Source organism: Vombatus ursinus, unplaced genomic scaffold, assembly GCF_900497805.2.
Source record: "Vombatus ursinus unplaced genomic scaffold, bare-nosed wombat genome assembly UNPS02009205.1, whole genome shotgun sequence".
NCBI lineage: Eukaryota > Metazoa > Chordata > Mammalia > Diprotodontia > Vombatidae > Vombatus > Vombatus ursinus.
In genome coordinates, this window is record NW_020948983.1 from 58613377 (window position 1) to 58627189 (window position 13813).

General features: G+C 47.0%; 1 protein-coding gene across 1 annotated transcript in view; it reads right to left on the bottom strand.

Annotated features, from left to right (window-relative positions):
* CLN6 (CLN6, transmembrane ER protein) overlaps window positions 1-13813 on the bottom strand; it is a 37576-nt gene continuing 23763 nt past the window's right edge. The window contains exons 4-7 of the mRNA XM_027851992.1: window positions 11056-11244; window positions 10060-10115; window positions 3943-4065; window positions 1-2278 (exon numbers count right to left, since the gene is read on the bottom strand). Of these exons, the coding sequence (XP_027707793.1) occupies window positions 2008-2278; window positions 3943-4065; window positions 10060-10115; window positions 11056-11244 (639 nt within the window). The 3' untranslated portion in view covers window positions 1-2007. The remainder of the gene's footprint in view (window positions 2279-3942; window positions 4066-10059; window positions 10116-11055; window positions 11245-13813) is intronic.

The following is a 13813-nucleotide window of genomic DNA, read 5'->3' on the forward strand; positions in this document are numbered from 1 at the left end:
TCAAGTACACACATTTATTTAGACTCCCATTAACTACAGCCATGGCTGCCAAGATATTTACAGTTAGGGACAGGGGCAGTAGTCTATATATAGGGGAAGAATCATCCAGTCTTGGGGCCCAGATGTGCCATTAGATAAGGGGAACCCTGACAGGGCATGGATCACCTGAGTAGAATAGGAGGGTGAGGGGCAGCCCTTGCAGCACCTGACTGACCAACAAGCCAAGGATAGATTCTGCCTTCAGAATGGGACGTGATTCCCAGGGAGGAAGCCTGAGGCCACTGAGTTGATCGAAGGGTGCACAGCACAGACGACGGGCCAAGGCTATGAGCAGGGGAGAGGGGGTGAGCCCTCATCTTAGCTGAAAAGCCACCCCTTCTGAGAATCAAGTCCCTTTTCCACCCCCATTCCCTCTCTACCACTTCTCAGAATGATGTGCAGCTGCCTAAATACATCCTGGAAGAGAGTCAGGATGAATGATGAAGGTTTCTCTACTCCAACTTTCCCATAAAAGTGAGCACTGAGTCTTTAGACTTGACATTCCACTTCTTCAAGTTTGGTTTAGGCTGAAAAGAGGGTTTACACCACTTTTTCTCAAGTAAAAGAATCCAGAATGGCTTCCACAGAACAGAGGGGGAAAGAAGGGTTAATTACTACTGCTTGCCCTGGCTCTAGGTGGACCAGGGGCCGTCTCTAAGCTTCAGAGACAGCCTCCCAGAGCCTCCCAAGCTTCCCCTGACAGGAGAAGCAGAGGCAAGGCTCACTTGTTTTCCTGGAACTCAAGAGGATTTACTTTCAAAGATGTGAGATGTCACCAGCATTACCACATCCCACCTCCTTCACCCCTCAGTAGACTGTATTTACCAGAGCTGTGGCCAAAACCAATTAACCAACTGGTGAATGGCCTTCTGCTCATGAGCCCCTCTCCATGCTTAGACTGGCTGGTCCTCAGACTTGGTGGCACAGCTCATTACCTTTCTGGTGTGGCAGAACCTGTTGGAGCCTTCAAGAACCCAGGGTCACCTCCACACTAGCAATGAGGCACTGGCAGATAACTCTTCTGCCAACTCAAAAGACCATGAAGGTTAAAAAGAAATCTATTACAGGACCCAGATGCCCATGGGGTTGGGGAGCAACTCTACAAAGGCCTCTTCACCCCTACTATCCACCCCCTACCCTACTCCCAGCCAAGGAAGAGCCGGCCCCTTGGAGGTCCTTGGAGGGAATTGGCTCATGGGTCATTTGGAACTGGCAGACTGCCCAGTTCTCGTCATAAGAGACCAGGACAAGAATCCCGGAAATGGTCTAAGCAAAACCTAATCTCTGAGGGATGGGACCTCATCCCTCCTCTTTCCTCATGTGTGCCCACCCAGCTTCCACCCTCTCTACACACTTCTAGCTCCCTCAGGACCCAGGACTTCCACCACCAGGGCCGAGCTAATCCAAGGTACCACCTCAGCTTTGGCCAATCCTTCTCTATCATCCTATGAGCAGGGGGAAACGAGCCTATGGAGAAGACGTACTAGAGCTCCTCAGGTGAGGTCTGATGCGGCATGGCAGAAGGATAATGGCTCTGGAGCGAAGGTTCCTCCAACCCCTCTATATCAGGCCACCCAACATGCCACTGACCATGACTCCCTACCCAGGAGCCTCTTGTTGGCTGGTTTTTACAATCACAACACATAACACAAACACAGCAAACCCACTGGGCCTGGGAAGGCTTTTTGTACAAGGCAGACTGTTGCACAAGGCCTATTCTCAGCCCTGTGATGTTGTGTTTCCTAAAACTAAACCCAAGCCTGAAAAGACCAAAACAAAATGTGGATACCTAACAACCTAACAATACACACATATACCACAAGCCCACTTAATTGGGGGCGGGGGGAGGCAGAGGGAAGCATGTTTTGCTTTGCTGTGGGAAGGCTGGGAAGGGGATGGCTTCTTCCCCACAATGCTCACACAAAATCCCTCCCAAGAAAACCCTCTTAGCTGTGGACCCTGAGGAACTCAGGGGTGCCTGCTGATATGGAGGGTGTAGAAGGCCCATGGTTCTGGAATGTAGATGACCCCGGGGTATTTCTTCCTGAGGGTGTGATCATTCCACAGCCACAGCACCCACAGGGCCACAAACAGGAGCGTGAAGAAGAAGGTGTAGAAGAGGAAGAGTCCGTTGCTGTCCAGGTAGAGGCGCTTCCGTTTCTGGTGCATCACAAACGCCATCATGGCGAAATAGGTGAAGATGAAGAGGATGAAGATCTGTCCTTCAGTGACCAGATACCTGAGGTTTCCCAGGAAGACAGACAGGAGGTCAGAAGGCTATTCCCCTCCTGCCCCCCACCTCCTCTCCACAGAGTCAGGGCCACCTCAGAAGCATCGAGTCCCCACGTTTTCCTGAAGAGCAAACTCAGGCCAGGGAGCTAAGACTTGCCCACAGTCCCTTGGGGACTGGAACTCAGGAGGTGATGCTCTAAGGCAGTAGTGTCAAACTCAGAGAGAAAAGGATCCTGCAGCCACTCAGGAAACCACCAACTAACATTATCTGTGTTGCACTCTTATCTGTATTTAGTTTGTTAAACGTTTCAATCTGATTCACAAGCGTTTGGGGATGGGGGCTGCGCAGGGCCTTGAGTCTGACCCCTCTGCTCTAGAGCACTCCAGAACTCACACAACCTTCTCCCTTCCTCAAGAACCTAGGGTGTAGGGGCGGCTAGGTGGCACAGTGGATAGAGCACCGGCCCTGAAGTCAGGAGGACCTGAGTTCAAATGCGGCCTCAGACCAAACACTTGTCACTTACTAGCTGTGTGACCCTGGGCAAGTCACTTAACACCAACTGCCTGAAAGAAAAAAAAAGAACCTAGGGTGTCTCTCAACTGGCATCAAGGCAACATGTGGTCCTGGCTCTGCCACTCACTAGCTGTGTGATGCTAGGCAAGTTACTTTACCTGTCTGGGCCCCAACCTGCCCCACCCTCTTTACAGAGGTGTGGTGTCAAAAAGAATAATGTGTTTGTGTCAGACTTTGTAAACTGTGAAGGACCAGACTGACAGAGAAGAGGTAGCATCACTGCACCAAATCTGCTCTCTTCTGCCTGGCTTCCAGGGGCCTCCACCCTCTCTCCAATCCCGTCTGCCTGTTCTCTAATCTCTGTCTGCCTTCTGCTCTAGCCAAGCCGGCCTTCTCGCCTCCCCAGCTAAGTCCCTCAAGAACCCCACTCATTCCCACCACAATGTCGTGGCCGGGTCCCTGAGCAGAGAGTTTTTTCCTCCTCCTTCTCTATTTATCTAAATTCTAACTAGAGGCTCACAGATTTAGAGCCAAAGGGATTTTAGAGGTTGAGGACAACCCCACATTTTACAGATACAGGGAAATGTGCTTAGGGCAGTTAAGTGACTAATCCAAGGTCACACAGGCAGCAAACTGGGATTCAGACTCTAGAGTTCTGTAACCCTAAATCCTCACTGAGGGATGAAGGCCCAGCTCAAGCCCCAGCTGTTGTATGAAGGCTCCTCAGACCATGCCAGTTCCTGGTACCCCCCACCCTCACACCACCAAAGCACACAGATGCCAATGACCATGGCTTCTCCCCTGGGCGTCAGTTTCCACCACCACAAGTTCTGAACATGTTACACTTACGGCCAGTGCTGCATTAAGCTTTATTGCTTAACTGTTCCATTTATATTATTTTCATATTAAGTGACTAAGCTGCCTGAAGGCAGACACAAGTCCTTATGTTTCCTCAACAACCCCCAAGACCCCAGTACAGAACTAGACACATGATAACTTCACTGACTTGGGGTACTGAGAGGTCATTTGGTCCATGCCTTTGGACAGGTGTGCACGTTAGCCAGCCCCCTCTGAACCAACTCTGTCCATGTTCCCAAGTCTCTTGTGTCTTCCCTGCACGTCCCCACTCATCACCAGCAGACCAGCTCCCTACTCACCAATAGTACAAACTGCTGGGCCCCAATAAGAGCAGAGCTGACCGAGGCATCCTGCTCTCCTTCTTAGCAGTGGTGAAGCAGCCGCTGAAGTACATGAAAAGGATGAGGAAGAAGGGTATGTACCTAGAAGAGAGATGGAGCCTTAGAGCCTTCCCCGAACTGGGCCAGATCTGTTCCCGCCCTGGGCCTCTACTCCTCAACCCCAGCAGGGACACCTATGCTTGGGCGTGAAGAAGGTGCAGGAATACAGTGGAGGGTGGGGGCGGGGGGGTGTCAGGCTGCTGAATGTCTTTGGCTTCTTCCAGTACAGAGAGCTAAGAAAGGTTTCCCTTTCCCTTTAACAGAAAAGCAAGTCACTTCCTTTCTCTTGGGTCTAACAAACAGGGTAGGATTCTAAGTTCTCCCCTTTAGGAAACTGCCCTAGAAATGAGATGCCAGGATTAGGCAAAGCACAAGACAAAGTCTCTTATGATATCCTTGTGGATAAGATGGACAGATGTAGTAGTTAAATGGAATCAAAGCTGGTCGAATGACTTGGCTTAAAGATTGCTGACTAAAAGTCTCTAATAGTGAGGAACAAAGCTCTGTCCTTGACCCTGGTCTGTCCATCATTTGTATCAGTGACTTGGATGAAAATGTGAATGGCTTTTTTATCCAGACTTCCAGATAACAAGGGCCTGGGAGGGAGGGCTAATATAATAGATGGCAGAATCAGGATCCAAAAAGGCCCTGTCACTAGGACAGTGGGCCAAATCTAATCAGATGAGCTTTAACAAGGAGAAGAAGTCCTACACTTAGGTTTAAAAAAAAATCAACAATTACAGGACAGGAGATAGGGTAAAGGGAGCAGGGTCAGAAAGCAGCTTATGCAGGTTTATGGACTGAAAGTTCAGTCTGTGTCCTATAAAGATCATTTGAAAGAACTGGACATGTTTAGTTTGGAGAAGATAAGACTCAAGAGGGACATTCGGGGTTTCAATGTGAGTTAATGGTGTGATTTGACAGCCAAATTCAAGTTTGAGTCTGTATCAACCCCATGGTGCTTACCAAGTGTCTGTCAAATTAAATTTGCTGCATTTTTCTGATTGGCCCCCCAAAGTCAGAGCTAAGACCAATGGGTGGGAAACAGATTTCTTTGAAATTTGTAGAAATAGAAATGACAAGATTTGACAATGATTATATGGAAGAGGAATAGGGAAGAGAGTGGGAGAGAGAAGAGGGGGTGGGGAGAGAGAGATGCAAGATAACACTTGGGCTACAAACCTAGTGGAGTCCTCAAGAGAAATAAGGAAATGTGAACTAGGAGTGAGCTGGGGGAGAGATGGGGGGGGTATAAATGCCACCCTTCCAAACCTGCTCACCCTATGCTACTCATTATTTCCACCCAAAAAATCTAAAGTAAGTGGGTTGGGGTGATGCCTTATGCCCATGCTGCAGGGCCTGTTACTGTGGTGACTGGGGTACAGGCAGGGTGTATATGTCGGGAGGGAATTCTGCACAGACAGCTGTAGGTGCTTGGGTCTCAGTGGGTCTGAACCTCCTGAGATTTTCCAATCTGAGGACAGCCACACAGGAGGCCAGAGGTGGAAGGGAAAAAAATGAGGAAATGTGATCATAACTGGCTGTAACACACGGCTCCATTTTGGAGACCACTACTTAAATGACCCGGCCTTGTAAAGAAGGGTTCAGACAGGTTTGGGGAAGCCCTATACAGCTCAGAAAAGGTAGCACAATACTTCCTCTTTGAATACTGCCTCATACATTTCTTTTTCAAACCAAGCATGAATATATGCATACATCACACACAAACACACACTCTGTCTCTTTCTTCCCTTCCCCCTTTCTCCTTTTCGCTACCTCCCTGCCCCCCCATCCCCCAACAATGATTCCTGGCCCTATGTTGGCCAGGAAAATTGAATGGAAAGACAGAGGCCCACAGTGTGAAGAAGAAAGGGGATCTGCGCCATGTAGGGCCATGACCAGGGCAAACACAAATTGAAAGGAGGATCAAGATCTGTGGGCGGTCTCCAGTTGATGCTGTGCCTGTTCAGATATACTCTCTTCTCTAATACCCTTCCCCCATCTTCACTTTCTCACACACACACACACACACACACACACACACACACTCACTCACTCACTCCAAATCTGGCTTACATAAAACCTAAGTGCAACCTGTCATTATGTCCCCCTTGCTGCTAGTGTTCCAGGATGGAGAAAGTAGATCTTTCCTGCTTCCAGGGTCCTAGTATCTCCCTGCATTTCAGTTCCAATATACTGATGTGATAAAAAACAAAACAGTAACTTTGTGCAATCATTTTTCAATGTATACGTATGTGTGTGTGTTTTTATCTATGTATCTATATCTATCTATTCCTTTTGAAGCCATTTACGTCAGGGGTATAGCCTATATTTGGACCAGTATGGAAATTTCTGATCTACAATCTCTCCTCTTTAGCACGCCCACACAACCTCTCCCTCACACACCCACAATCATACATATTCTAGTTTCATCTCCCTGTTTCATGCAGTGTGTCACACTTCCTTTCGATCTCCTCCTCTCATATGGTCGGCCTCTGGCTCTGTCTCCCCCCACTTTTCTCTTCCCTCCCTCCCCCTCTCATGCTGTCTCTTTCTGTATCCTTCCAGAACACACTGCTGAAAGCCCCAGCAAGGCAAGGGAGAGGGGAGGCTGTCCACTCAACGCCCTGCTATGACTCTGGAGTTAAACGCGTTTACACAAAACGTCCCCAAAACAGGCCTCCAGAAACACATGGTGGTGTGTGCAGAGAATCTGTAAACCCACAGGCATCGGGGAATACAAAGAGGTGATCCCTAGCTGGAAACAACAAAGATCCCAACACCTTCCTGTGCTTCCCTAGTTCCTGTAACAAATGCACAGCACTCAAAACAGCCGTGTACTTGTACAATTGAACCAATGATGACCTCTGTTTGTGCTCTGGATCCCCTACTAGCTCAGAAGTACCACAAGACTTGTTTATCTTTGTAGCTTCTCCAATTTAAACAATACAGGGAGGGGAGTTGGGCACCTCAGAAGTCTAGTTCTGGCTCTGGCACCACTCACTAGTGACCCACTGGGCAATGGGGCTATTTTCTCGTCTGTGAAATTTAGCATCCTATGACTGTGCTTCTGGGGTGGGGTGGGACTCTGAGGGAGGCCTGCTGGCCACTCAATGAAAAGAAACATTTATTAAGCGCCCACTAGAGGTAGCACAGCACATGCATCAGGTCCACAAGACATGGTTCCTGATCTCAATGGTGCTTACAAGCCAGAAGGGAGATGTACTGAACACAGGCAAGTAACTGTAATACAAGATGGGAGCTAGCCAGTGCCAAGCCAAGGGGAATCAGAAGGTACCATGGAGGAGGAAGAAGACAAATTAGTCTTCAGAGGAGGGGTTCTTAACCTTTCTGTTGGCACAGATCCCTTTAGCAGTCTAGTGAAGCCTATGGATGTCTTTTCAGAATGTTTTTAAATGCAGAAAATAAAATACATAGGATTACACTTTACCAAAGTATTTTATTTTATTTTTTTTTAGGCAATTGGGGTTAAGTGACTTGCCCAGGGTCACACAGCTGGTAAGCATCAAGTGTTTCATCTGAGGCCAGATTTGAACTCAGGTCCTCCTGACTTCAGGGCCAGTGCTCTATCCACTGCACCACCTAGCTGCCCCAAGAACTCTTTTAAATGAAAAGTAGGCTTCAACAGATGGAGGCTGGGTGGAGGGCACATGACAGCATGAGCAAAGGCATAAGTGACATTTATGAGGGATGGTGAGAGTAACCCAGTTGGGCTGAACAAAAGTGGGAGATAACACAAAAAATGAGGTGATATAAGAGTGTGGAGAGCCTTGAATGCCAGACTACCCTGGATTATATTCAGTAGGCAATGAGGTTTGAGCAGATGAGCGAGATGACCAGCAGTATGTCAGGCTATTTTGCCAGCCACTTGAAGGACGGATTTGGTTGAGCGGTCTGTGCGGCACTGAAACAGTTCAAGTTGGGCATAATGAAGAATTATTATTCTTCTGCACCACTACAGTGGTGGTGGTAGGGAGAAAAAGGGGTTTTGAGAAGTAAGGTTAATAAACTCAGCCACTGATCTGAGGGATCTGAATGAGAGATTACAGATAATACTGAGGTTTGGAACACTGGAGCTTGGGTACAATTAACCAAAATACAGAAGTCAGAAAGGATTAGGTTTTGATATGAGAAAATATCAGATTCTGTTTCAGTGCTATTGGGCTTGAGGTACCAATTGGAGATTCAAGGGCAGATGTCTATTGAGAAGCAAGAAATTCAGGTATGGGAATTCCAAAGAGAGAGCAAGGTTAAGGGAGGTATCCATATAAAGTTGGCAACTGAAGCTGTGAAAGTGGATGAGACTGCCAAGAAAAGAATATAGAGAAGGAAGAAAGAGGGTTGAGAACCAGGAAATGCCTATATTAGAGGGCCAGGAAGAGTGGACATAAGGAGACCTAAAGAGGTAGGGGGAGAAACAAGAGAGTCTGAAGTGTCAGGAAAGCAAAAGAAAGAGAGAGTATCAAGAGGTAATCGGTGATAAATAGTCAAATGCCATAGTAAGATCAAAGAAGGTGAGAGCTCATAAAAGTCATTGGATCCAGTGATAAAGAGGGCACTATTGACTTCAGTCAGAAGTTTCTGGAGACTAGTAGCAAAAGAATCTGAATGCAAGGCATAGACAAATGAAATGGCAGTGAAGAAGTCTATGCATCAGATGGAAACTAGTCCTTCAAGAACTTTAGGGGTAAAAGGGAAGAGAAAGAGGGGCAGCTAGGTGGCACAGTGGATAAAGCACTGGTCCTGGAGTGCTCTGAGGACCTGAGTTCAAATCCAGTCTCAGACACTTGGCATTTACCAGCTGTGTGACCCTGACAAGTCACTTAACCCCAACTGCCTCACAAAAGAGAGTGAAAATGGTAATTTGAAAGGACAGAAGGGTTAAGGGAAATTTTTTTTAAAGGATGAGGAATAAGACCCAAGTGTATTTGTACAAAGATGGGAAGGCTCCGCTGAAAAGGAAAAGACTGAATATATTTGCCAGAGAATGACTAATGGAGCAAAGAGGGACGGGGATCAAGAACACAGATGGAGAGGTGGAATAGCAAAGCTTCTTTATCTGTGGCTGAAGTCTGTGGTATGGAGGAGTTGATGCTTATAATGGATAATGACAATCTTATTAGTAGTAGAAAACCAAATTACGTGTGGTGGGTGTAGAACGATGTAGAGGGTTGAGGAGTGTGGTGCTTTTGGGGGATGACATAGGATCAGGAGAGTTGAGTAAAAGGACTGCTAAGTAGCAGGGGAGGAAGATCCAGCTGGTGTTATATAGCATGGACTGATGGTGTCAAACTTAAATAGAAATGGATCCCCGCAGGTCACATACTGACTTAGAAAATCATAAATTAGCATTACCTAACTCACATTGCTTTTTAATTTATTTTGTTAATCATTTCCCAGTTACATTTTAATCTGGTTCAGGCCACAGTGGGGAGAGCTGCGGCTGCTTGTGCCCTCTGAGTCTGAAACCTCTGACATAGACAATCAGCTCTAATCAGCAGAAAGCAGCCTTCTGCCCCACCTCGGCCTCCACTACTTAGCGGCGGGCCGGCCTTCCTGGCTGCTGAATCTAGTTCTGTGTATTCTCACTGCACAGCCTGGCCCAGGCTAGACTCACCCACCTGCCCTTACTCATCTCTCTATACATATAAAGTTACAGTCAAATAAGCCTTATTCACCATCACCACCCCCAGTCCAACAGGGCAGGAGATTTTCTGTGGAACATTATCAAAAAACACTCAAGAACAAATCTTAAAGCTGAGGGTGGGAGGGAGAGAGCAGTGCTATATTGAGCCCCCCTCCCACCCCAACACACACAGAGAAGCCATCACCAGCCCTAATCCTGGGAGGGCTAAGAAAGCCTCTTGCTGCCCTCTAGTGACCACCCATAGGTACTGAGGGAACAGCACTGAGAATACCTTTTCAGAAGTGAAGGACCTTCCTGTGGGTTCTGTGCTACCTACATACTGTGAGCCCCATCTTCTCCCCAAAACCACAAGGCTCTCAATCACTCACCACAAGCAGTGCCCTAGATACTCATCATAGTAGTAGAGCAGCTCGAAGGAGTCAATCTGCAGGGGAAAGGAAATAAATCCTGTTTTATGTAGTCAGGCCCCCTCAAGGCTCACTCTTTGGCAAAATGGGGAAGCTGAGCGTGATGGGTTTCCGGAGTACCTCTGTGCCTTTTAGTGTCCATCTCTTCCTACTCCAAAAGGCCCAACAGCCTCATACCATGCATGCCTATGAATCTCTTCTTCCTTCCAGCTTCCCTCTGGGGAACCGTACCTTTCGGAACTTTCTATCTTCCTCTAATCTGATAAGCTCATTTGTGGTCAAGTGTGGTAGTTTGGAGATGATGGCTTCTTTTCCTAAAACATAATTCTAAAGGATTTATGGAGACTGAACGTCAATTTGGCCACAATGTTTTTGGGCTCAAAATGCATGCACATATATCTCTCTTAAGTTGTGTTGTTGGAGTTTTTTGTTTTTTAAGATTGGCTCTCTTTACCTTGCCCAGGCTGAAAGTGTGGTGGTCACTCATGGGCCCAATCCTAATAAAGAACTGGTATAAAAGTTTAACCTGCTCCATTTTTCTGACACAGGCTGGTTCTTACCTCCTTAGGCAGCCTGTGGCCCTCCACTACCGGGATCACTATATTGGCCTCAGACTCAATGAGGGCATCCCATCAGCTTTGAGCTCTATGGCAGTCTGGAACTCCTGAGCTCAAGTGATCCACCAGCCTCAGCATCCCCCAGGTGCAAGGACTAAAAGGCCTATGCCACCCCCTCCAGCTGCTTGAAAGATAACACAAATGGTAGTCTGGAAGATGGTCTAGGGGTATGGTGTACCATTTAGGACAAAGGACTGTCAGGGTGATTGTGGAGCAAAATAAAGGAAATAAAGCATACTTTCATCCACGTGTTATGTGCAAAAGTACTCCTGATCACTCCACGAGGTAATTTCTTGCAGCAGGGAAAGCACTGACCTGGGCAGAGGGGAGCCCTCCTTACCAGGGTCTTTGGCTTCAGGTTCTTGATGATAGGGTTCTCTCGGACAGAGAGGTGGTGCTGATAGCCGCTGAAGATCAGGCGGTGGTTCACAGAGTCTCCCACTAGGTGAATGCTCGAGCCCATGATGAAGGTGATGATGCTGACATACACAATGGATCGAGGCAGGGTCTTGGGGGACCTTTCAATGAGCTGCAATTTAGAACCAGGCACTCAGCACATCCTGACCTGAAACACCCTCCCAGAGCCAGCTCTGGCCTCAGGTGGATGGTGTTGATCCTCTCGCTCCCCTCTCACTCAAGTTTCTCACGCGAAGCTCAAAAACCTCCCATCTTTCCAAAGTAGCATTTCTTTTGTTTTTTGGCTATGAACGTGGGAATTTTTCTTTTTGCCTGACTATGCATAAAATACATGGGTTTGGTTTTTGTTTCTTCTTCAAAGGCAGGAATGTAGGAGGGAGAAAAACGGATTCTTTTTTCAAGTTGAACAACAACAACAGCAACAAAAAAAATCTACTCAAAACTCTAAAATCCCAAAGTATACGTCCCTAGCACATGCCATGCTCATCTCTACCTCTAAACCATGTTTCATAAGGTTACCCTACTACCCAAATAGCCTTCCTACCCGTCTCTGCCTGTCTAAACCCTTCACATTCTTCAGGACAGAGCTTGAGTCCCATTTCCATGAAGCCTTCCCTGAAGGCTCCAACTTCCCCTTAACTCTCCCTTCTTAGGTCCCCCTTTGACCTCCTTACCAAATATTAAGATCATATATTTAGAGTTGGAAGGGACTTTTGAAATTGAGCCCTTTTTTACTTGACTGCAGATTTGTTATAAGACAAGGTTTTGTTTTTCTTTCTTTTCCTTATCAATGGGGGGAGACAAAGTGGGAGGGTAAGACTTGTTAATTGAGAAAAAAACCCTAATTTTTAAAAAATAAGAAAATAAATCAACAAGTCCACCCCGTGTTTCACAGATGTGGAAACTGAGGCAAGAAGTGAAATGATTTGCCCAAAGTCATACAGGCAGTAAATAGCACAAGGAGAATTTGAATCCTGCTCCTTCAGTCCCAAATCTAGCATTCTTTCCACTTAACCATAATAACTGCCTACTTCCATTACATTCAGTTTTAGAACTGATTCTGTACTGTCTTTTGTGGTTCACTAATTATTCTTCAAGTAAACAGGTATGTGTTTTTGTGTCTTGTTTCCCCTTCTAGCTTCTGGAAAGTAAGGACTATATATGACTTTGGACAATAGGTTCAAAGACAGATATGAAAGGGAATTTAATTATATCTTATGCTGAGGTTCCATTAAGAGTAAGGAGGAAGTGGGTGTTCTCTCTCTCTCTCTCTCTCTTTTTTTCTCTGTTTATCTCCTCTAACCCCATGTTCCAGGATAGGTTGTACTCTTAATAAGGCATGTGACGCAAAGGCATGTATGTGTGTGTGTGTGTGTGTGTGTGTGCGCGTGCGCGCACGTGCACGCACGCATACGTGCCTCTTGAGTGCCTTGAATGAGCCTGTGTATACAGTATGGGTTCATAACAGGGTCTTGGTAGAGACCCTTTCTTCTGCTGACCCTAGGGCAAGTGAGGGAAGCGAAGGTCAGATCTTCTGCCCTGGGGCCTGATTTCCTGGGGAAGTTGTCTACACCAACTCTCTGCCAGTGATTAAGCAGTGGTACTCCTAGACCACATACCACACCTTTCTTCCTCCCCCAAACCTATGCTTCTAAATGTCAATCTGCAGCATTACAGGCCTTCCCTCACCTTCTACCTACTCTGTGCCAGAAACTGTGCTAAGTGGTGAGTACACAAACAGAGGGGAAAAAACACCTCTCAAAACCAAACCAACCAACAACCCACCCCAGTCCCTGCTCTCAAGGAGTTCTCAATCTGAGGGAAAGCCTATCATGAATTCTGACAGAGATCACAAAGCACAAGTGAGCACCTTGAGATGATTGTACCGAGAAGCTTCCCCAGCAGTGAGCAGTGAGGGAGCCTTTCCCTTGGTTGTCTGCGGGTGGGGCGCCTGCCACTTTGCACTGTGTTTATATTTCCTCCCAAGCATGTTCTGGGGGTGGGGGGGCAGGAGTTGTTTGGTGTTGTGGTCACTCTGTCCCGGGGGCCTAGAGCCTGACTCAACCTGGATCATTACTGAGGTGACAGCCTTCCTGGCACACCTCATGCCTAAAAGACCCAGCCTGCACTTAGGTCAGTGACTAACCTGCTGCATCAGCCTCTTCTATTAGTCCTCCCCAGGGGCATCTGTTGCCAGAAGAGTCCATCTGAAACTTGGGCCACTGAAGCTGGCCCTCCCCTCTACTCACTGGGAGCAGATCCCAAATATTACTTGTTTGCCAGAGAAGAATTCAAACCAGGGTTCAGGTTAATCTTGGTCTGAGTTCTATGTTAACTAGAACAGAAATAGGAGCAACTTCAGAAGTATAGGATACAGAAGGCACGGGAAAAGATCTGTGAAAAAGATTTGGGGGTTTTAGCGGACCACAAGCTCACTAGATTGTAAACACCTTGAGGACAGGAATTGTCTTGTCTCTTTTTGTATCCTCAGTGCTTAGAACACTGCCTGGCACATAGCAGGTGCTTAATGTTAACCGACTGACTGACTGAAAATCAGTCAAAAGTGTGACATGGTGGCAAAAAAAATTAATGCCATTTATCTTCTCCTGTGCTAAAAGGGTATAGTATTCAGAACAATGTTCTCCCAACCCCTCTTAATTCTAGTGTCTTCCCTCTCTTAA